Genomic DNA, 22,879 nt, shown 5'->3' with positions numbered 1-22,879 from the left:
CAGAAAATACACAGAATCCACAACTGTCTGATGCCCAGATAACAGGTCTGCCAAGCATGAATTTCACTGCAGACCCAGTAGTAGTTGTGTGACCTGAATCCGAAGCACTTTATTGCAATCTCAGTGGAAATCTCATCAGTCCAGAAATCCAATAGAAGACATTTACCTCCCAAAACTAGTCTATAAAGACAGAATGGTGTATTTACTCCTTCAGATGCAATGACGTCAAAACAAGGCTTCACAAATTATGAAAGATCAGGCAAACATAACAGCACTAAAGGAAACTAAAAATGCTCCAGGAACCATTAACAATAAAACACAGATCCAAGCCAGGTGTGGTGACTCACACCTGGAATCCCAACACTCTGGGGAGCCAAGGCGGGTGTATCACCTGAGGTCAGGAGTTCAAGACCAACCTGGCCAACATGGCAAAACCCCATCTCTACTAAAAATACAAAAATTAGCAGGGCATGGTGGCACGTGCCTGTAATCCCAGCCACCCAGGAGGCTGAGGCAGGAGAATCGCTGGAACCCAGGGGGCAGAGGCTGCAGTGAACCAAGATTGTGCCACTGCACTCCAGCCTTGGGTGACAGAGCAAGACTCCGTCTCAAGAAAAAAAAAAAAAAAAAACTAAAAAATAGCTAACAGAAAATGTTCAGAGCAGCCAGAGAGAAAAGTCAGGTTATGCCCATCAGACTAACAGCAGATTTCTCTGCAGAAACCCCACAAACCAGAAGAAAGTGGGGGCCAATATTCAACATTCTTAAACAAAATAATTTTCAACCCGGAATTTCACATCCAGCCCAACTAAGCTTCATAAGCGAAGGAAAACTAATACAAACAAGCAAATGCTGAGAGATTTTGTCACCACCAGGTCTGACTTAGAAGAGCTCTTGAAGGACACATGAAAAAGAAAAACCGGTACCACCCACTGCAAAAACATACCAACCTGTAAAGACCATCGACACTATGAAGAAACTGCACCAGCTAATGGGCAAAATAACCAGCTAGCATCGTAATGACAGGATCAAATTTACACATAACAATATTAATCTTAAATGTAAATGGGCTAAATGCCCCAATTAAGACACAGACTGGAAAGTTAGATAAAGAGTCAAGAGGCCGGGCGCGGTGGCTCAAGCCTGTAATCCCAGCACTTTGGGAGGCCGAGATGGGCGGATCATGAGGTCAGGAGATCGAGACCATCCTGGCTAACCCCGTGAAACCCCGTCTCTACTAAAAAATACAAAAAACTAGCTGGGCGAGGTGGCGGGCGCCTGTAGTCCCAGCTACTCGGGAGGCTGAGGCAGGAGAATGGCGTAAACCCGGGAGGCGGAGCTTGCAGTGAGCTGAGATCCGGCCACTGCACTCCAGCCTGGGCGACAGAGCGAGACTCTGTCTCAAAAAAAAAAAAAAAAAAAAAAAGAGTCAAGACCCATCAGTGTGCCATACTGAGGAGATCCATCTCAGGTGCAGAGACAAACACAGGCTCAAAATAAAGGGATGGAGGAGGAGTATTTACCAAGCAAATGGAAAGCAAAAAAAAGCCGGGGTTGCAATCCTAGTCTCTGATAAAACAGACTTCAAATGAACAAAGATCAAAAACAGAAGGGGTCAGGCGCAGTGGCTCATGCCTGTAACTCCCAGCACTTTGAGAGTCAGAGGCAGATGGATCACGAGGTCAGGAGATCAAGACCATCGTGGCTAACACAGTGAAACCCAATCTCTACAAAAATAGAAAAAATTAGCCAGGTGTGGTGGTGGGCGCCTGCAGTCCCAGCTACTCAGAAGGCTGAGGCAGGAGAATGGTGTGAACCCAGGAGGCAGAGCTTCCAGTGAGCCGAGATGATGCCTCTACACTTTAGCCTGGGCGACACAGTGAGACTCCGTCTCAAAAAAAAAAAAAAAAAAAGAAAAAGAAGAAGGGCATTACATAATGGTAAAGGGATCAATGCAACAAGAAGAGATAACTATCCTAAATATATATGCACCCAATACAGGAGTACCCAGATTCATAAAGCAAGTTCTTAGAGACCTACAAAGAGAGATGACTCTCGCACAATAATAATGGGAGACTTTAACACCCCACTGTCAATATTAGATCAACAAGACAGAAAATTAACAAGGATATTCAGGACTTCAACTCACCTCTGGACCAAGCAGACCTAACAGACATCAACAGAACTCTCCACCCCAAATCAACAGAATATACGTTATTCTCAGCACCACATTGCACTTATTCTAAAGTTGAACACATAACTGAAGTAAAACACACTTCAGCAAATGCGAAAGAACGAAAATTATAACAGTCTCTCAGAAAACAGTGCAATCAAATTAGGACTCAGGATTAAGAAACTCAAAACCATACAACTATATGGAAACTGAACAACCTGCTCCTGAATGACTACTGGGTAAATAATGAAATTAAGGTAGAAATAAATAAGTTATTTGAAACCAATGAGAACAAAGACACAACCTACTAGAATCTCTGGGACACAGCCAAAGCAGCCTTTAGAGGGAAATTTATACCACTAAATGCCCACAAGAGAAGGCAGGAAAGACCTAAAATCGACACCCTATCATCACAATTAAAAGAACTAGAGAAGCAAAAGCAAACAAATTCAAAAGCTAGCAGAAGACAAGAAATAACTATGATCAGAACAGAACTGGAGAAAATTTTTAAAAATCTAGTGAATCCAGGAGCTAGTTTTTTTTTTTTTAAAGATCAACAAAATAGACCGCTAGAAACACTAATAAAGAAGAAAAGAGAGAAGAATCAAATAGACACAATAAAAAATGATAAGGGAGATATCAACACTGATCCCACAGAAACAAACTACCATCAGAGAATACTATAAACACCTCTACGCAAATAAACTAGAAAATCTAGAAGAAATGGATACATTCCTGGACACACACACCCTCCCAAGACTTAACCAGGAAGAAGTCGAATCCCTGAATAGACCAGTAACAAGTTCTGAAATTGAAGCAGTAATAGCCTACCAACCAAAAAAAGCCAGGACCAGACGGATTCACAGCCAAACTCTACCAGCAGTAAAAAGGGGAGTTGGTACCATTCCTTCTGAAACTATTCCAAACATTAGAAAAAGAGGGATTCCTCCTTAACTCATTTTATGAAGCCAGCATCATCCTGATAACAAAGCCTGGCAGAGAAACAACAAAAGAAAAAAATTCAGGCCATTATCTCTGATGAACATCGATATGAAAATCCTCAATAAAATACTGGCAAACCGAATGAATCCAGCAGCACATCAAAAAGCTTATCTGCCATCATCAACTTGGCTTCATCCCTAGGATGAAACACTGGTTCAACATATGCCAATCAATAAACATAATCCATCACATAAACAGAACCAATGACAAAAACCACATGATTACCGCAACAGGTGCAGAAAAGACCTTCGATAAAATTCAACACCCCTTCAAGCTAAAAACTCTCAACTAGATATTGATGGAATGTATCCCAAAATAATAAGCTATTTATGACAAACACAGCCAATATACTGAATAGGCAAAAGCTGGAAGTATTCCCTTTGAAAACCGCGATAAGACAAGGATGCCCTCTTTTACCACTACTATTCAAAATAGTATTGGAAGTTCTGGCCAGGACAATCAGGCAAGAGAAAGAAATAAAGGGTATTCAAATAGGAAGAGAGGAAGTCAAGTTGTCTCTGTCTGCAGACGACATGATTGTATATTTAGAAAACCCAGTTGTCTCACCCCAAAATCTCCTTAATCTGACATGCAACTTCAGCAAAGTCTTAGGATACAAAATCAATTTGTAAAAGTCACAGCATTCCTATATACCAATAATAGACAATAGACAGAGAGCCAAATCATGAGTGAACTCCCATTCACAGCTGCTACAAAAAGAATAAAATACCTAGGAATACAACTTAGAGGGGATGTAAGAGACCTCTTCAAGGAGAACTACAAACCACTGCTCAAGGAAATAAGACAGGACACAAACAAATGGAAAAACATTCCATGCTCATGGATAGGAAGAATCGGTTATCATGAAATGGCCATAATGCCCAAAGTAATTTATAGATTCAGGCTGGGCGCAGTGGCTCAAGCCTGTAATCCCAGCACTTTGGGAGGCCGAGGCGGGTGGATCACGAGGTCAGGAGATCGAGACCATCCTGGCTAACATGGTGAAACCCCGTCTCTACTAAAAATACAAAAAACTAGCCGGGCGTGGTGGCGGGCGCCTGTAGTCCCAGCTACTCGGAGGCTGAGGCAGGAGAATGGCGTAAACCCGGGAGGCGGAGCTTGCAGTGAGCCGAGATCGCACCACTGCACTCCAAGCCTGGGTGACACAGCGAGACTCCGTCTCAAAAAAGAAAAAAAAAAGTAATTTATAGATTCAGTGCTATTCCCATCAAGCTACCATTGACTCTTCACAGAATTGGAGAAAACTACTTTATATATCATATGGAACCAAAAATAGCCCATATAGTCATAGGCCAAGGCAGGTGGATTTCTTCAGCCCAGGAATTCAAGACCAGCCTGAGTAACAAGGCAAAACCCTGTTTCTACAAAAAAAATACCAAAAAAATTAGCTGGATCTGGTGGCATGTACTTGTAATCCCAGCTACTCGGCAGGCTGAGAAGGGAAAATTGTTTGATATTGGAGAGTTTGAGGCTGAACTGAGCTGTGAATGCACCAGTGCACTAGAGCCTGGGAAACAAAGCAAGACCCTATGTGGATAAAAAAGAAGTTAGAATGTTAAGCTAGGCTTTTAAATTTTTTTTTAATTTTTTTTTTTTTTTTTTTGAGACGGAGTCTTGCTCTGTAACCCAGGCTGGAGTGCAGTGGCACGATCTCAGCTTACTGCAAGCTCTGCCTCCCAGGTTCACGCCATTCTCCTGCCCCAGCCTCCCAAGTAGCTGGGACTACAAGGGCCCGCCACCACGCCCGGCTAATTTTTTTGTATTTTTAGTAGAGACGGGGTTTCACCGTGTTAGCCAGGATGGTCTTGATCTCCTGACCTCGTGATCAGCCTCCCAAAGTGCTGGGATTACAGGCATGAGCCACCGCACCTGGCCAAGCTACACTTTTATGAGATATTTTATATCTCTTGGAAATTACAAAAAAAAAAAAAAAAAATGTAGTAGATACACAAAACAGGGAACCAAAGCATATAACAATAAAAACAAAACAAAAACTCAACACTACACAAGCGAAGAAAGCATGAAAGAAAAACGGAAACTACTAAATGTTCAGAAAACAATGAACAAAATGGTAGTCATATGTTATTTCTCTTTTATCTATTTTGTTGTCTTTTTTTTTTTTTTGAGATGGAGTCTCACTCTGTCGCTCAGGCTGGAATGCAGTGGCACGATCTTGGCTCACTGCAACCTCTGCCTCCAGGGTTGAAGCAATTCTTCTGCCTCAGCCTCAGTTATTAAAACTGCAGTACTCCTCATTGGTTTTCCTTTACCTAATGATTTCTGTGAAGTGAGACTTGGGTGGTGGGAAGAAGGAATTAGACACTTTACCTGCCACCTTGCATGTGTGGGCACTTGCACACATGCTGTCTACATGTAATCCACTCCCTTTACTTTCCTTTGAAACTGAGAAGGTTAAAATATGGGGGGAAATCCTATATGTTGCAATGATACCTTTATGGAAAATTTAAGACATCAAACTCCCCAGGCTCTCCGTCTTGATTTATGCTTGAGTTGTCACCTGCTGTATTTGCTTTGAACTGATTATCAGAAGTTTTACTAAAATGTTGAAGAAATAATTCACTTTCATCTGCTTTCTAGATTTTGTACATCTGAGTTAATAAAGCAAAGCTTGTTGATAGTGTAGTTTTCTGCAGCCATTACCACTACAAAGAAGTTTGAATGAGGGATTTTTTTTCTTTGTTAAAATAGTTCCTGTTTCTGTAGAAATTTCATTTTTAGATTAAACTGCGATGAATATCAGAAAAAAAAAAAAGAAAGAAAAAAAATGAGATCTCAGGAGAAATCACTCATTATGGCAAAGATAGTACCAAAGGGGATGGTGCGAAACGATTCATGAGAAGCCAACCATATAATCCAATCACATCCCTCCAGGCCCCACCTACAACATTAGGGCTTACCATTTAATGTGAGATTTGAATGAGGAGGCCACAGATCCAAACCACATTACTTACAAAAGCCAAAAAGTGAAAAACCTCAAACATCCTTCAGGAGACGAATAATTTAAAAGGATGTGGTTTGGCTGGGCATGGTAGCTTATGCCTGTAATCCCAGCACTTTGGGAGGCCGAGGCGGGCGGACCATGAGGTCAGGAGATCGAGATCATCCTCGTTAACACGGTGAAACCCTGACTCTACTAAAAATACAAAAAAAAAAAAAAAATTAGCCAGGTGTGGTGGCAGGTGCCTGTAGTCCCAGCTGGAGCCTGAGGCAGGAGAATGTCGTGAACCCAGGAGGTGGAGCTTGCAGTGAGCCGAGATCGAGCCACTGCACTCCAGCCTGGGCGACAGAGCGAGATTCCGTCTCAAAAAAAAAAAAAGGATGTGGCTTACGTGGCTTACACGTACAATGAAAACTTCTTTAGACTTAAATGAAAATATCTTTTCAGATCATACAATAAGGATAGATCTTAAAGCCATTATTTTAATAAGACAGTATTTAATTAGACACCATTATTTAATAAGACACTAACAAAGTGACAGTGTATGATTCCACTTACATAAGATATTTTAGATAGTAAATTCCTACAAAACGTAAGTACAATGGTGCTTGCCTATAGTTAGGGTTGCGAGACCTCAGTGGAGTTAAAGACCAAGGAAGGGTTATTTGGAAAAAGCAGGCCCTCACCCAGGTGGCCAACTCCACAGCCCACAGACATGGCTACAGACAAGAAAATGGTGCATGGAGGTTGGCCTTACTGAGGATTATGAAGCAGTTCCGTAACTTCTCTCAAATTCAATCTCAGCTATAGCCCAGAAGTGGTCCTTCCCGTCAAGAGACTTGCAGGAAGACACACCCAGTCATGGCCCTAGAGACAGGCCTGCAGATCCTGGCCTCAGTTGTGCTGCTTGAAGCAGCCCTATGACTCACTTCAAGTCATTTGTAGTCACAGTCCGTGGCCACTCATACACACTCAGAGGCCCACAGAGACCTGCAAAAACTGTTTCCAGGGACCGCGTACGGTGGCTCAAGCCTGTAATCCCAGCACTTTGCGAGGCTGAGGTGGGTGGATCAGGAGGTCAGGAGATCAAGACCAGCCTGGCTAACATGGTGAAACCCCATCTCTACAAAAAATACAAAAAATTAGCCAGGCGTACCAGGCGCAGTGGCTCACACCTGTAATCCCAGAACTTTGGGAGGTCAAGGCGGGTGGATCACGAGATCAGGAGATCGAGACCACAGTGAAATCCTGTCTCTACTAAAAATACAAAAAAGCAGCCCGGCGCGGTGGCGGGTGCCTGTAGTCCCAGCTACCCCGGAGGCTGAGACAGAAAGGCATGAACCCGGGAGGCAGAGCTTGCAGTGAGCTGATACTGCGCCACTGCACTGCAGCCTGGGTGACAGAGTGAGACTCCATCTCAAAAGAAAAAAAAAAATTAGCCAGGCATGGTGGTTTGCACCTGTAGTCCCAGCTACTCAGGAGGCTGAGGCAGGAGAATCGATTGAATCCAGGAGGCAGAGGTTGCAGTGAGTCAAGTTCACGCCACTGCACTCCAGCCTGGGGGACAAAACAAGACTCCGACACCAAAAAAAAAAAAAAAAAACTGTTCCCAGGTAGTCAGTAAAAGCCAAACCCATTTATATACCTGGTATTTGGGCTATAATATGCAGACAAACTTCAAAACCCAATTCTACTGCCTGCCATATAGATTAATGTCCTCAAGGAAATCTAATCTTTCCAGGGCCCAGAAAGAATCTATGACTGTCCAAATCTCTGGTAACACAACCATCAAAAGCAGACCCCACAGCAGACCCAGCATCACCCTTGTGACCCAGCTACAACCCTTCTTCTCTGCAACCCCAGAGGTAATCTCATCAGCCTGGGGACCCAACAAAAGGAGATGTTTACCTGCCAAAAAACAGATTATAGAAAACTGTAAATCACTGTTAACTCCTTAAAATATATAGACACAGGGCTGCTTCAGGGACCACAGCTGAAGCCAAGATCTGCAAGCATGCCTCCAGGACCACAGCTTCTATCTTAACATATTACCGAAAGTTTGTATCAGAACAATTAGCCAAGGAAAAGAACAAAGCTCTCCTGCTTGCAAAATAAGAAAAAATTTTACTGTTTGTAGATAATATGATCATGCATATATATGAAATCCTAGAGTAGAATAACAAAAACTGAACTAATAAATGCATTTATTAAGGTATTAGGATACATAATCAACATGTAAATACTTGCGGGGTTTTTTTGTGCATGTTTTTGAGACAGAGTCTCACTCTGAGGCCAAGGCTCATCTCAAACTCCTGTGCTCAAGTGATCCACATGCCTTGGCTTCTGAAAGTGCTGGGATTACAAAAATGAACCACTACACCTGCCACAACATACAAATATTTGTTTCATTTCCATAAAGTAATAACAAAATTTCCAAGAAAAAAATTCAATTTACAACACTATAAAAACAAGAAATTCAAAATAAATTTAACCAATGAAATAAAAAATTTATACGCTAAATACAATAAGCCACAAAATCTAATGTATAACAATAAATGTATATACTAAATACAATAATGACAGAAATTGAAGCAGACACAAACACATATTTCATTAGGATCACTAATATTGTCGAAGTATATTATCGAAAGTGATTTGTAGATTCAAATGGGATCCCTATCAAAATTTTAGTGTTATTTTTCACAGTAATAGAAAACACAATTGTAAAATTTAAGTGTAACCTTAAACAACTTTAAATAACCTGAGCCATCGTGAGAAAGAACAAAGCTGGGGCATCATACTTCTTAATTTTAAACTTTATTTAAAGGTTATTGTAAGCAAAAGAATATGGCATGTGCATAAATACACATACAAAAACCAATGAACAGAATAGCGCCCAGAAACAAATCCATGCATACAAGGTCCACGAATTTTGGGATGGGGATCATGAATATACAATACAGAAATTATAGGCTTGTCAATACATGGTGTCAGAAAAACTGAGGAGCCACAAGCAAAAGAATAAAAGTACTTTTTTTTTTTTTTTTTTTTTTTTTGAGACGGAGTCTCACTCTGTTGCCCAGGCTGGAGTGCAGTGGCACGATCTCGGCTCACTGCAAGCTCTGCCTCCCAGGTTCACACCATTCTCCTGCCTCAGCCTCCGAGTAGCTGGGACTACAGGCACCCACCACCACGCCCAGCTAATTTTTTGTATTTTTAGTAGAGACGGAGTTTCACTGTGTTAGCTGGGATGGTCTCGATCTCCTGACCTCGGCCTCTCAAAGTGCTGGGATTACAGGCGTGAGCCTCCACGCCTGGCAAAGGTAGACCATTTTCTTATACCATACCCCAAAATTAACTCAAAATGAAACACATATAAGACCAAAAACCTTAGAACTCCTGAAGAAAACATGGAAAAACCTTGACACTGGTCTTGGCAATAATTTTTTGATATGCCATCAAAAGCACGGCAACAACAACAAAAATACAAACAAGTGGGATTGTATCAAAGTAAACTGCTTCTTCACAGCAAAGGAAAACAAAATTTCTAAAAACCCTACGGGATAGAAATATTTGCAAGTGATATATCTGATAACAAGTTAATTTTGGGAGAACAAGGCGGGAGGATCACTTGAGGTCAGGAGACTGAGACCAGCCTGACCAACATGGTGAAATCCCATCTCTACTAAAAATACAAAATAAGCCAAGAGTGGTGGCGCATGCCTGTAATCCCAACTACTTGGGAGGCTAAGGCAGAAGAATCACTTGAACCCAGGAGGCAGAGATCACAGTGAGCCAAGATCGTGCTACTGCACTCCAGCCTGGTGACAGAGGAAGACTGTCTCAAAAAAAAAAAAAAAAAAGTTAGTATCCACATTCAAAATATTTAAGAAACTTCTGCAATTCAAAGCAAAACAATAATAACGATAACCCATTCAAAAACAGGCAAAAGGTTAGATTTTTTTCCCCAAAGACATACATACAACATATATGCTGTATTCTGTTGGTGAGATGTAAATTGAAAAAGTCATCATAAAAACCAGTAAAAAATAAAAATGGACATATCATATAATCCAGCAATACCATTTCTGGCCATACTACCAAAGGAAATTAAATTAACACCTTGAAGAAATATCTTCAGCCCCATATTCATTGTATATTTATAATAGCCAAAATATGGAGTGTATATATATACATAGTAGAATACTACTCAGCCATAAGAGAAAAGGAAATCTAGCCATTTACAACATGGATAGACCTGGAGGACATGATGCTAAATGAAAGTAGCCAAACACAGAGGGACAAAGAAACTGCTTCTTGTCACATAGATGGGTAACTCTTAAAAATGTAAACTCATAGAAGCAGAAAGTAGAATGGTGGTTGTTAGAGCCTAAGGGTGGGAACATGAGGAGATGTTGTTCAAAGAGTACAAATTTTTAGTTATAAGTTGAATAAGTCTGAGTAACCTAATGTACATTAGCATTAGATTAGCATAATAGTATTCTGTTTATAATTACTAATACTGTAATGTATGCTTACAATTTGCTACGACACTAGGCCTTAAGCGTTCTTATTACCAAAAAAAAAATCATTATCTGAGGTAATAGATGTGTTGATCAACTTGACTATATTTTTGCAATAAAATATGCATATATCACAAAATATATACTTATCAAATCATTACATTGTACACATTAAAGATACTCAATTTTTTTTTTTTTTTTTTTTTTTTTGAGACGGAGTCTCACTCTGTCACCCAGGCTGGAGTGCAGTGGCCGGATCTCAGCTCACTGCAAGCTCCGCCTCCCGGGTTCACGCCATTCTCCTGCCTCAGCCTCCCGAGTAGCTGGGACTACAGGCGCCTGCCACCTCGCCCGGCTAAGTTTTTGTATTTTTAGTAGAGACGGGGTTTCACTGTGTTAGCCAGGATGGTCTCGATCTCCTGACCTCATGATCCGCCCGTCTCGGCCTCCCAAAGTGCTGGGATTACAGGCTTGAGCCACCGCGCCCGGCCTCAAACAATTTTTATTTATCAGAAAACTCCATGTCACACAAACACAGCTATACAGTAAGTCCTCACTTAATGTTCAAAACAGGTTCTTGAAAACTGCAACTTTAAAGGAAGCAATGTTGCTATATACCAAACATAACTCTTGTTTGTATCAATTAAACTTTGCTAAAATTAGTTTTCTTTTTTTGTTGTTGTTTTTTGGTTTTTTTGAGACTGAGTTTTGCTCTTATCACCCAGACAGAAGTTCAATGGTGCAATCTCGGCTCACTGCATCCTCCACCTCCCAGGTTCAAGTGATTCTCCCAACTAAGCCTCCCGAGTAACTGGATTACAAGCACCTGCCACCACGTCCAGCTAGTTTTTTGTATTTTTAGTAGAGACGGGGTTTTGTCATGTTGGCCAGGCTGGTCTCAAACTCCTGACCTCATGATCCACCCACCTCAGCCTCCCAAAGTGCTGGGATTACAGGCGTAAGCCACCGTGCCCAGCCCTAAAATTCATTTTCTTAAATGATATGTTGCTTCACTTACAGTTTCTGAGACTCTATCACCAATGTTAAGAATTTACTATATACATATACAACTTATATATGTGTGTGAGACACACACTTTTTTTTTTTTTTTTTTTTTGAGACGGAGTCTCGCTCTGTCGCCCAGGCTGGAGTGCAGTGGCCAGATCTCAGCTCACTGCAAGCTCCGCCTCCCGGGTTTACGCCATTCTCCTGCCTCAGCCTCCAGAGTAGCTGGGACTACAGGCGCCCGCCACCTCGCCCGGCTAGTTTTTTGTATTTTTTAGTAGAGACGGGGTTTCACCGGATTAGCCAGAATGGTCTTGATCTCCTGACCTTGTGATCCACCCGTCTCGGCCTCCCAAAGTGCTGGGATTACAGGCTTGAGCCACCGCGCCCGGCGACACACACATTTTTATATAGATACAGATATATCTCAAAAGACATTCTACAAAAATAGAAAATAAAACACTGAGGGAGTATTAGGAATTATGTATTAAAATTATCCTCACCCAGGGAGACCAGGTTTCTGTAGTTCTCCAACATCACATCTCTATACAGATTCTGTTGGGCAGGGTCTAGACATTTCCACTCTTCTGGAGAGAATTCTATGGCCACATCCCTGAATGTTAAGGGTTCCTGAAAATACATATGTATCAAGTGAGAGAGGTCTTAATTTGACTACAGGTGAAATGTGTTAAGAGAACTAGTTCTGACATGTGCCTGGGATTATCTGATAAAATAACTTTCAACACAGTAATATTCTCTAAAGTATTCTATAGCTCTGAGGAAAAAGGAAGGCATTCCAACAGTTTCTGTTGCTGCAATAAAAATAATGGGCTACATTGACCTGCCCCTACCAAAACCAAGCAGAGTAGGCCCTGTGACCTCCTGGAAAACAGGTTGAACTCACCTCTCATGAAAGTATCTGGAAGTCCTCATGCTTGACCTTGGCCTTGCTATAATATGTGAGTAACTTAATTTAAAAAACAGAAATGTTTCCACCCAGAACAATAGACAGGATGTGATGGGAGGGCATACGTGATGATTTAACTTCAAATTGTGACCCTAGGGGAAGACTGGGCTGAGAGTCACTTAGCTAAGCACTGTCTCTCAAGCTTCAATGTGCATATAAATTATTTAATGTCCTAGGCCTCACTGTACCAAAATTTTGTAGCTTTGAAAACAGTCCATGAATTAGCGACTTTTATCAAGTCTCCTGTTAATGCTGATGTTCCTCCACCTGGATCCATTATAGCACTACTCGGCTAGAGAAAGCAGGCACAGCACAGAGTCCCTTACCCCAACACAAATACTTTTCATTCCAAGACAAGACCACCAATCATCCTGAAGCATAGCATTCTCTGCAGGCCCTTTAATGGTTACAAAGGCTGGAGATGGTGTCAATGTCTAACTCTGCATTGGAAAAACATGTGGGCCGGGAGTGGTGGCTCACGCAGTTATCCCAGCACTATGGGAGGCCGAGGCGGGAGAATCACGAGGTCAGGAGTTCGAGACCAACCTGGCCAATATGGTGAAACCCTGTCTTTACTAAAAATATAAAAAATAGCCAGACTTGGTGACATGCGCCTGTAATCTCAGCTACTCAGGAGGCTGAGGCAGAAGAATCGCTTTAACTCAGGAGGTAGAGGTTGCAGTGAGCCGAGATCATGCCACTGCAGTCTGGCCTGCGAAACAGAGTAAGACTCCATCTCAAAAAAAAAAAAAGGAAAGAAAAGAAAAACGTGTGCACCTGCATTAATGCGATATTTATGGAGCATGTACTATGTGCTCAGGAGTATGTCACAGAGCACTGTGCTGGGACATTCATATTATGTGTTAATTCTTGTAACATCCTGGGAGGTGGGTACTAAGTATCCAATACTTCCCAGGATTTAAATGCAGGGCCCAGAATTTCCATTTCCTTTGTTTTTGTACTACTGATTTTTTTTTTTTTTTAATGTATAGAAGAATAGCTCAATATAAATAGATGGCAAAGAAACAGAAAGGAAGTTTTAAGTGCAATTCAGGGGAATTTTTGTGTATTTACTTTAAGACTTGTAAAAAAAAAAACAAACTACAGGCATGGAGAACAGGTTGCTGGATGAGATGTCTCTAGAAACACTGGTTTTAATTTTATAAAAAAGAATTTCAGGCCCAAAAGTATGTATCTTTTCCCAATTTATCTGCTTTTGTGTTTCAGGAAATTGGGAGCACCAGCTCTGGAGAGGTGGTAGGAGCAGCCACTCCAAACACTGATCTCCTCAAAGCAGTTCTGTGAGAGATTTCAGTGTGGGGCCAGACCTGGACAAGGTTCAGCAGAGAGTGGATCTGAGCAGGGTTAGGACAGAGAGTGGGCCCCAGACTTCTGTTCTCTATGCCGCTAAGTATTTTCAGCTGTCTTTTCTAAGGCTGCCCTAGAGAAATTTGATTCCCAGAGTTTGTGAAATTTTAATCTATTTTAGCCACTTCCCTGTGTCTTTCATAACATACAACAAGGAATTTAACCAAAACCCTTGTTTTTCTAGACCAATTATGTTAGAAGCCAAACACTTACTCTTAGCAAGGTAAAAACAATACTAACAATAACAACTTCTCTTCTGTCAGTGAATACTCTCTTCAGGTGGTGGCATTAAAACTCACAAAACAATAAAAGGAAAGTAACCCAAATGAAGTTTAAGTCTCCTGTACAGTGTTCGTCTTTGTACTGAATACATGATGCTGAATTCAACCATTATTCATGTGCTCCAGACTGCAAGTTGCTTGAGGGTAGGGACCATGACTGCTTCATCTCTTTTTCTAATGACCACATGAAATAGAAACAATTAGCTTATTAATCAGTTTGAGAATCCAGATCTCATTTTTCACCAAAAAACTGGAGAACTGGAGCAACTCTTATCTGGGTATAAACCAAGGAGATTCTTTCTGTGAAGGGAGGAACAAACCCTGGGTGAGTCATTTCTCTTCCTCTAAAATGGGAGCAGAATTAGACCTTGCCATCAGACTGACCCAGTCTGCACAGGATATCCTCAGATGTCTCAAATACAGATGCTGGTGAGTGTCCCCAGTGACCCTGGGCTGATGTCCCCATAGTGATCCAGGCAGGAGAGATTCAGGCTCAATTTGTGGGATGCAAACAGAAAATGGAACAGCCCTGGTGAAGCTGCAGATCCTAGATCCAGATGTGAAAGCCCCTGTCCCTGATCAGGTAACTCTGAGGCAAGGCAAAGGACAAAAGTACTCTACTCCAATAACACAGTTTACAGGGAGGCATAGTTGTGACTATGGCTCTGGTTATTTTGTGGCCCTGACCCCCCACTGCTAAAGTGCTTGTTTACACTTAACAGATTCTGCCACGGGATTGTGTTCATACCAGAAGCCTCCCACACAACTACAGCAAGTCACTGGACAAGATCTGGAAAACTCAAAGGGCTCCACTCTGAAAGTGGGGATTAAGATGTCTACGCTGACCTCTCATGATGCAGAAAACATCTTCTGAGTTTTCTGTATGTCTTCAACCCAAAGTCTAGCCCTGTCTTATGAATCCTAGGCAGAGGTCAGCTTTTATGTGCAGATTCTAGGTAGGATCAATGTGCCTCAGCATTCTTGGGGGTTACAGCAAGTGGAGTACAACCGGAGGAAAGATTGTTCATAAAGGCACCTTCAACACATTCTGGTTTGTTTGTTTGTTTTTTGAGATGGAGTTTTGCCTCAGCATTCTTGGGGGTTACAGCAAGTGGAGTACAACCGGCGGAAAGATTGTTCATAAAGGCACCTTCAACACATTCTGGTTTGTTTGTTTGTTTTTTGAGATGGAGTCTTGCTTTGTCGCCAGGCTGGAGTGCAATGGTGCCATCTCAGCTCACTGCAACCCCCACCTCCCAAGTTCAAGCAATTCCCCTGCCTCAGCCTCCTAAGTGGCTGGGATTACAGGCGCACGCCACCACACCTGGCTAATTTTTTGTATTTTAGTAGAGACAGGGTTTCTCTATGTTGCCCAGGATGGTTTCAATCCCCTGACCTTGTGATCTGCCTGCCTCAGCCTCCCAAAGTGCTGGGATTACAGGCGTGAGCCACCATGCCAGGCCCAACACATTCTGAAGAATATTTTGACCTAAAAGGAAAATCCTGGGGTAAACCATAAGTAGAGAGTTTATTTGGGCCAAAGCTTGAAGAAGCAATACTGGAATATAAAGCTGCCCTGAATATACACTCCAACTAGAAGAAGTTATGAGTATATTTTTAAAGGCAAAAAGGAAGGTAGAGAGAGAACGGATAGAAAGTCATCAGAAATTCTTATTGCCTTATGGAAGTAAGTGGTTAGTGACTGGCTATATACATTGTTAATTTATAAGGTGTGGGTTATAGTGTCCACTATGACATTATTAGGTTAATTTACAGCCATTTGTGGCAATAGAACACAATTTCAAAAGACAAATAGTTCAAAGAGGGGAACAGTACATGACTGTGGTCTCATTTTAACACATCACTGTATCTGATTAAAATAACTTATATTTCTCAGATAAAAGTTCTATCCTTCTCTCAAACCCCAAGACATAAATTCAGAATTTGGAACTGCACATTTAAGACGTGGAGGGCTGGTGAGCTATGCACATTTGTGGGCATTTGGGCAAAGGGAGAAGGCAGTTGAAGTTCTCAGGTTTAATCAATGCACATGTGGGATCCTGATTGGGATTATGGGCCCCATGATCACGGAATCAGTGTCAGATTTGAAGATGCCAGGCACACTGACAAAGGAGGAATAACTGATTGCAGTACTAAAAAGTTATTTTTGTAGAAATCTAGTATAATTGTTATAGAAGGGACTGCAGATCTCAAATAGGAGAGACCATTCTATTTCCAGATTTGGCGAGCACTTTGCTGCACTTTGCCACCAAATTGTGGGTTGTGAGTGGAATCCTGAGAAAGGTTTTTCTCTAAAGTGAAGCAGAGATAGCACTTGTGTATAATGTCTGATGATTCCAGACGGTGTCTGGAAAACATAACTAAAAGCAAAATCATCTCCAATCCTAAAAAACTGTCCACAACAATAGAAAAGAAAATGTTTTAGTACATAATAAACCAAAATGTGGTGTGCATCACAGGCAATCTAAGAGACTGCAAACACAGAAACTCACCATAATTAATTCTCAAGCAGAAGACATGACAGCACCATTTGTCATATACAGCTTATTGTAATTTCACCTAGTAATTTGAGAAGTCATCTGGGTTTTCTAATTGGTAATATTCATAGAAGAAATAAACTTCCAACATCTTCATGACAGGAGTTAAATTTCTAGTGTGGAGCTAAATACCTGCTGAAGGCAGCCTCCTAGGTGCCTACAGAGACTGTGGGATAGGGTGTATGTTCTTGCTATTTACATTTCACACCAATAGTTTCCAGGTCCTAACGGCAAGTTTGACTCAAAAAAGACAAATGTCCTATTTAATTGATGAAATTTATTTATATATATTTTAAAGAAGCAGATAAAATACTTAAATATAAACGTTTTCAAGACGGGCACAGTGGCTCATGCCTAAAATCCCAGCACTTTGGGAGGTCCAGGTGGAGGGATCACTTGAGGTCAGGAGTTCGAGACCACCCTGGCCAACATGGTGAAACCCCGTCTCTACTAAAAATACCAAAATTAGCTGGACGTGGTGGTGCGGGCCTGCAATCCCAGCTACTTGGGAGCCTGAGGCACGAGAATTGCTTGAACCCAGGAGGCAGAGGTTGCAGTGAGCCAAGATAAGGGCACTACACTCCAGCTGGGGCAACAGAGACTCCGTCTCAAAAAAAAAAAAAAAAAAGAAACAGGCCGGGCGCGGTGGCTCACGCCTGTAATTCCAGCACGCTGGGAGGCCGAGGCGGGCGGATCACGAGATCAGGAGATCGAGACCATCCTGGCCGACATGGTGAAAACCCGTCTCTACTAAAAATACAAAATAAATTAGCTGGGCGTAGTGGCGGGCACCTGTAGTCCCAGCTACTCGGGAGGCTGAGGCAGGAGAATGGCGTGAACCCCGGAGGCAGCGCTTGCAGTGAGCTGAGATCGTGCCACTGCACTCCAGCCCAGGAGACTGAGCGAGACTCTGTTTCAAAAAAAAAAAAAAGTTTTCAAACAGCTTTAGGAAAAGGGAGAAGAGCAAAAATTCTTACCTATTTATTTATTTATTTATTTAGAGACTGAGTTTCCGTCTTGTTGCCCAGGCTGGAATGCAACCGCGTGATCTCAGGTCACTGCAAGCTCCGCCTCCCAGGTTAACGCCATTCTCCGGCCTCAGCCTCCTGAGTAGCTGGGACTACAGGCGCCTGCAGCCCTTTGTAGGCCAGGCTGGTATTGGCCAGGCTGGTCTCGAACTCCTGACCTCATGATCCGCCCGCCTTGGCCTCCCAAAGTGCTGGGATTACAAGCATGAGCCACCGCGCCCGGCCCCTCTTCTGCTATTTTCTTCCTCAAATTCTCTTTCCTGTGCACATAGTGTGCCCAAGTCCATCCCTCCACTCCAGCCTGGGTGACAGAGTGAGACTTCGTCTCAAAAAAAAAACAGAGGGCCAGGCGCGATGGTTCACGCCTATAATCCCAGCACTTTGGGAGGCCTAGGCAGGCGGATTACCTGAGGTCGGGATTTCGAGACCAGCATGATCAATACGTAGGAAACCCGTCTCTACTAAAAATACAAAATTAGCCAGGCGTGGTGGCACATGCCTGTAATTCCAGCTACTCGGGAGCCTGAGGCAGAAGAATCGCTTAAACCTGGGAAGCGGAGGTTGCAGTGAGCCAAGATCGTGCAGTTGAACTCCAGCATGGGCAACAAGAGCGAAACTCCGTCTCAAAAATAAAGAAAAGAAAATAGCAGAAGAGAGAAAGGTGCTATTAAGAGTCATGGGAGGGGGCAGGGCAGGACTCACTAAAAGACTGGTTTGTGCTACAAGTGCAGGCCGAGGCAGGGTTACCATCTGACTGACTGCTGTGTCTATAAAGGCAAAGATTAGGATTAGGTGGTCCAGAAGCCTGAATTGGGGAAGGAAACAGGTTCCTGCTACAGATCCAGTGTCTGGGATTCAAATGAGCCAGGAGTCTTCTGGGCACTGTGTGGGTTCTTGGCAGAACAACCTAGGAGCAAAGCTTCCATAGGTACAATTCCTGAGGGTAGAACCCTGTACTGGGAGGAGTGAGGCCATGCGAATACCCGGTGGGCGCGCTCAGGAGTGGGTTAGCATTGGGTGGGGGCTGGCAGCAGGGTGCAGGGAAGGGATGTTTGTCAGAACTCCTTTCCTCTGAGTTCTCAGTCCCCTCTCCCCAGGAGGAGACCTGGAGGAACAGGACAGTGCCCAGCGGGACAGCGCATGTCCAGAACCCAGGCGCGCCTCCCGCAGACACCAGGCTCCCTCCAGCCCAGGCTCAGCCATGTCTTTCTTCTGACAGAAAACCTAAGGAGTTTCCTCAACACCTGTCAATGCTCCAACCCCAACGGGGTGTCCAGTAACTCACTAACGACCCCATCCAGAGTCAGCGCAGACCCACAAGCTCAGCGCTCTTCCCGCAACTGCCCCCCTGCAGACGCCAGTCCCTGCCTCTGGACACCCGTCTTCATTTCTGAACCCTGCAACAAACCAGGGGCGCCCACACCCTCCTCAAGTTCCATAATGTGGCAGAACCACTCACAGAACCCAGCGAAGCGCTGTGCACACGACACCAGCGTATTCTAAAAGATGCCGCTCAGGAACAGCCACGCGGAGGAGGCGCTCAGGGCAAGGGGACTGGTGGGAAAGTTGGGGCGGGCGGGTGAATGGCTTCCCTTCCTCACACACCTCACAAAAGCCTTTCCTTCAAGACCCGCTGGCAGCCCCCAAACCGCGAGCGCGGGGGCGCTGTCCCACTAATGAGTCCCGTTTCCTCACATGAACTCTGTGTTTTGACGGGGCCTCCATCTCATTCTGAAAAGGGTAAAGTAGGGGCAGGACGCCGACCACAGCTCCTCCCACACGTGCCCACGCACGCCGCGCCGGCGTCTGCCGGAGAGCTCCTCACCCCACAGCCCGGGGAAGGTGCGGGGCTGCAAGCGCAGAGCTGCACCAGGAGGGCTGCAGGCTGGGCAGAGCCGCCGTGCGGGCACCGACAAGAGCCCGGGTCCGTCACCGGAGGGGACTGAAGACGGAGGGCTGAACCGCGGCAGCGGGGACTCAGTTCGCAGACTCGGTCCCGCCGCCGCCATTTCCCGCCGCTGCCGACGAGGCCCCCCCAGCCTCGGGACACCCTGCCCAGCACACTCACCATTTCAGGGTTTCGAGGGTGTCGCGAAGTCTTAGCTAGAATCATCCAAAACCCGCTGGTCACAGAGCGACGGAGGCTGAGGCTGTGGAGGAATCACCAAGGCCTCCCTGAGAGGGGGAAGCAGGACCTGACGCCCTAACCCGGCTCTGGCTGAAGCAAGAGGCCAAGGCCGCGCTAGATTCCCGGATGCCGCCCCTCCTCTCTGGCTGCTCGCCTGATTGGGCAGTTCTCACTCCAGCGCTCTGATTGGATATGGCTCCAGGCTTCACGCCCTCAGGCTTTGAATGACAGAAATTGCGACCATACAGTGCACTGAATGAGGCAAGAGTGACAGACTAGTGCCTCCAGGCACTTTCAGGCGGGGCCTAATCTCAGTGCTAGGCCGGGCTTTCTTGGGGGTTCATTTTAACCTTCTGGTGTGTAAGGTTACATCAGTTTATAAATTGTGCGCGCGCACACACACACAGACACACACTTGTTCACAAATGGAAACAATATAATGACAACTTTTTTTTTTTTTTTTTTTTTTTTTTTTTGAGACGGAGTCTCACGCTGTTGCCCAGGCTGGAGTGCAGTGGCGCAATCTCGGCTCACTGCAAGCTCCGCCTCCCGGGTTCACGCCATTCTCCTGCCTCAGCCTCCTGAGTAGCTGGGACTACAGGCGCCCGCCACCGCGCCCGGCTAATTTTTTGTATTTTTAGTAGAGACGGGGTTTCACTGTGGTCTCGATCTCCTGAGCTTGTGATCCGCCCGCCTCGGCCTCCCAAAGTGCTGGGATTACAGGCTTGAGCCACCGCGCCCGGCAATGACAACTATTTTAATATTTTACATTTCATAACCTTTCTGGCCTGTGGTGTTTTGAGTAGGACACCTGAGATTTGAAGATAAAAGCAAACCTCTGAAAAATAAAATGTTAGCAGGCCTGTAATCCCAAAGCTTTGGGAGGCCGAGGTGGGGGGATCATGGGGTGAGGAGTTCCAGACCAGCCTGGCCAAGATGGTGAAACCTGTCTCTACTAAAAATATAAAAATTAGCCAGGCATGGTGGCGGGCGCCTGTAATCCCAGCTACTCATGAGGCTGAGGCAGGAGAATTGCTTGAACCCGGGGAGCGGAGGTTTCAGTGAGCAGAAATCGCGCCACTGAACTTCAGCCTGGGTGACAGAGTGAGACTCCATATCCAAAAATAAATAAATAAAATGTTGGCCGGGATTACAGAATCTAAGTGATTTTGTGGGAGCAAAACACTTTTGTAATTTGAAGATAATTTAGGAGCACTTTATTGTGCTGAATCTCTTAAGTACTTTTTCACAAATTTTTAATTGTCAGAAAAACAACATTGACCATCTTTTATTTTTTAATGTGTACGGGTTAGTAGTGCTAATTATTTACATTGCTCTGCAACAAACCTCTACAATTTTCACATCTTCCAAAGCTGAAACTCAATACCCCTGAAGCATTAACTGCCCCTTTTACTCTCTCTCCAGCTTATGAAATACATCAGTCTAATTTCTGTTTCTGTAAGTTTGACTACTTGAGATAGCTCATATAAATTTGGGGAACTAATAAATGTCCATGAAATCTTCACAATTTATGTTCTTCTGCCGGGGCTTCAGCCGGTCCCTCCGTTTGGGGTGCCTGACTTCCTGCAACAGAAGACCTTGGTCTATTTATTAAAAATCAAGTTATTCACTTTTGGCTGTTGTGTTTCAGAAAACACATCCTTGTTCTTTTCTTTTTCTTTTTTTTTTTTTTTTCTTTTGAGACAGTCTCTCTCTGCCGCCAAGGCTGGAGTCCAGTGGCACAATCTCGGCTCATTGCAACCTCTGCATAAGGAAGAAATTGCCAGTGATCTATTTGACAAGAGTTAACATCCATTCCATTATCTTTTTAAATGTATCATTGTCAAGTCAGGAAGGCAATAAAAATGCCTTTCAACAGTTGAACACAACGTCCACTTTTGGCTCAGTCTCACAGACAAAGACCTAGAATCTGTGCTTCTCAGCTGTGGTGCCTGTGCAAATGCTGGAACTCAAAAGAATATTCGGTGGTAGACACACATACACTGCTGAACAAAATTATGTAAGTTTGAGTTTAATATAAATGGAACTTAAAATGTCATATAAAATGTTGTTACTTAATTTTGTAAGAAAACTGAGTTAGATTTTGCAAAGGCATTAAATATAATTTTAATAGGAAACCATGAAATTTATGTGCACTTGGTGTGTAAATGACTGAACTTTGCCTGATTCAATAAAGGTCACATATGACTGTGAGACATTGTTGATGTAATGCTCCTACAGGTCACATATTGCACATGAGTTTTGATTTGTTATTTTATCTGAGGTCAATTCTTCTTTTTCTTTTTCTTTTTCTTTTTTTTTTTTTTTTTTTGAGATGGAGGTTTGGTCTTGCTGCCCTGGCTGGAGTGCAATGGCGCCATCTCGGCTCCCTGCAACCTCCACCTTCCAGGTTCAAACGATTATCCTCCCTCAACCTCCGGAGCAGCTAGGATTACAGGAGTGCGCAACCACACCTGGCTAATTTTTTTGTATTTTTAGTGGAGACGAGGTTTCTCCATGCAGGTCAGGCTAGTCTCAAACTCCTGACCTCAGGTGATCCGCCCACCTTCAGGTTAGCCTCCCAAAGTACTGGGATTACAGGTATGAGCCACCGTGCCAGGCCCACTTTTTCTTAATTTTATTCATCAAGTTGTTTTTGTTTCTGTTTTTGATTTTTTTGAGATGGAATCTCACTCTGTTACCCAGGCTGGAATAAAGTGGCATGATCTCGGCTCACTGCAACCTCTGCCTCCCTGGTTCATGTGATTCTCCTGCCTCAGCCTCCCGAGTAGGTGGGATTACAGGCGTGTGCCACCACGCCCAGCTAATTTTGGTATTTTCAGTAGATACGGGGTTTCACCATGTT

At 43.7% G+C, this 22,879-nt stretch overlaps 1 protein-coding gene across 1 annotated transcript in view; it reads right to left on the bottom strand.

Moving 5' to 3' along the window:
* The window catches only part of LOC105483931 (zinc finger protein 721), a 177,736-nt gene extending 157,591 nt beyond the window's left edge, over positions 1–20,145 (bottom strand). Inside the window, exons 1-2 of the mRNA XM_071093941.1 lie at positions 19,954–20,145; positions 12,187–12,313 (exon numbers count right to left, since the gene is read on the bottom strand). Of these exons, the coding sequence (XP_070950042.1) occupies positions 12,187–12,313; positions 19,954–19,998 (172 nt within the window). The 5' untranslated portion in view covers positions 19,999–20,145. The remainder of the gene's footprint in view (positions 1–12,186; positions 12,314–19,953) is intronic.
* Between the last annotated feature and the right edge of the window lie 2,734 nt (positions 20,146–22,879).

Source organism: Macaca nemestrina, chromosome 3 (genome assembly GCF_043159975.1).
Source record: "Macaca nemestrina isolate mMacNem1 chromosome 3, mMacNem.hap1, whole genome shotgun sequence".
NCBI lineage: Eukaryota > Metazoa > Chordata > Mammalia > Primates > Cercopithecidae > Macaca > Macaca nemestrina.
This window is presented reverse-complemented; position numbering and strand designations above follow the sequence as displayed.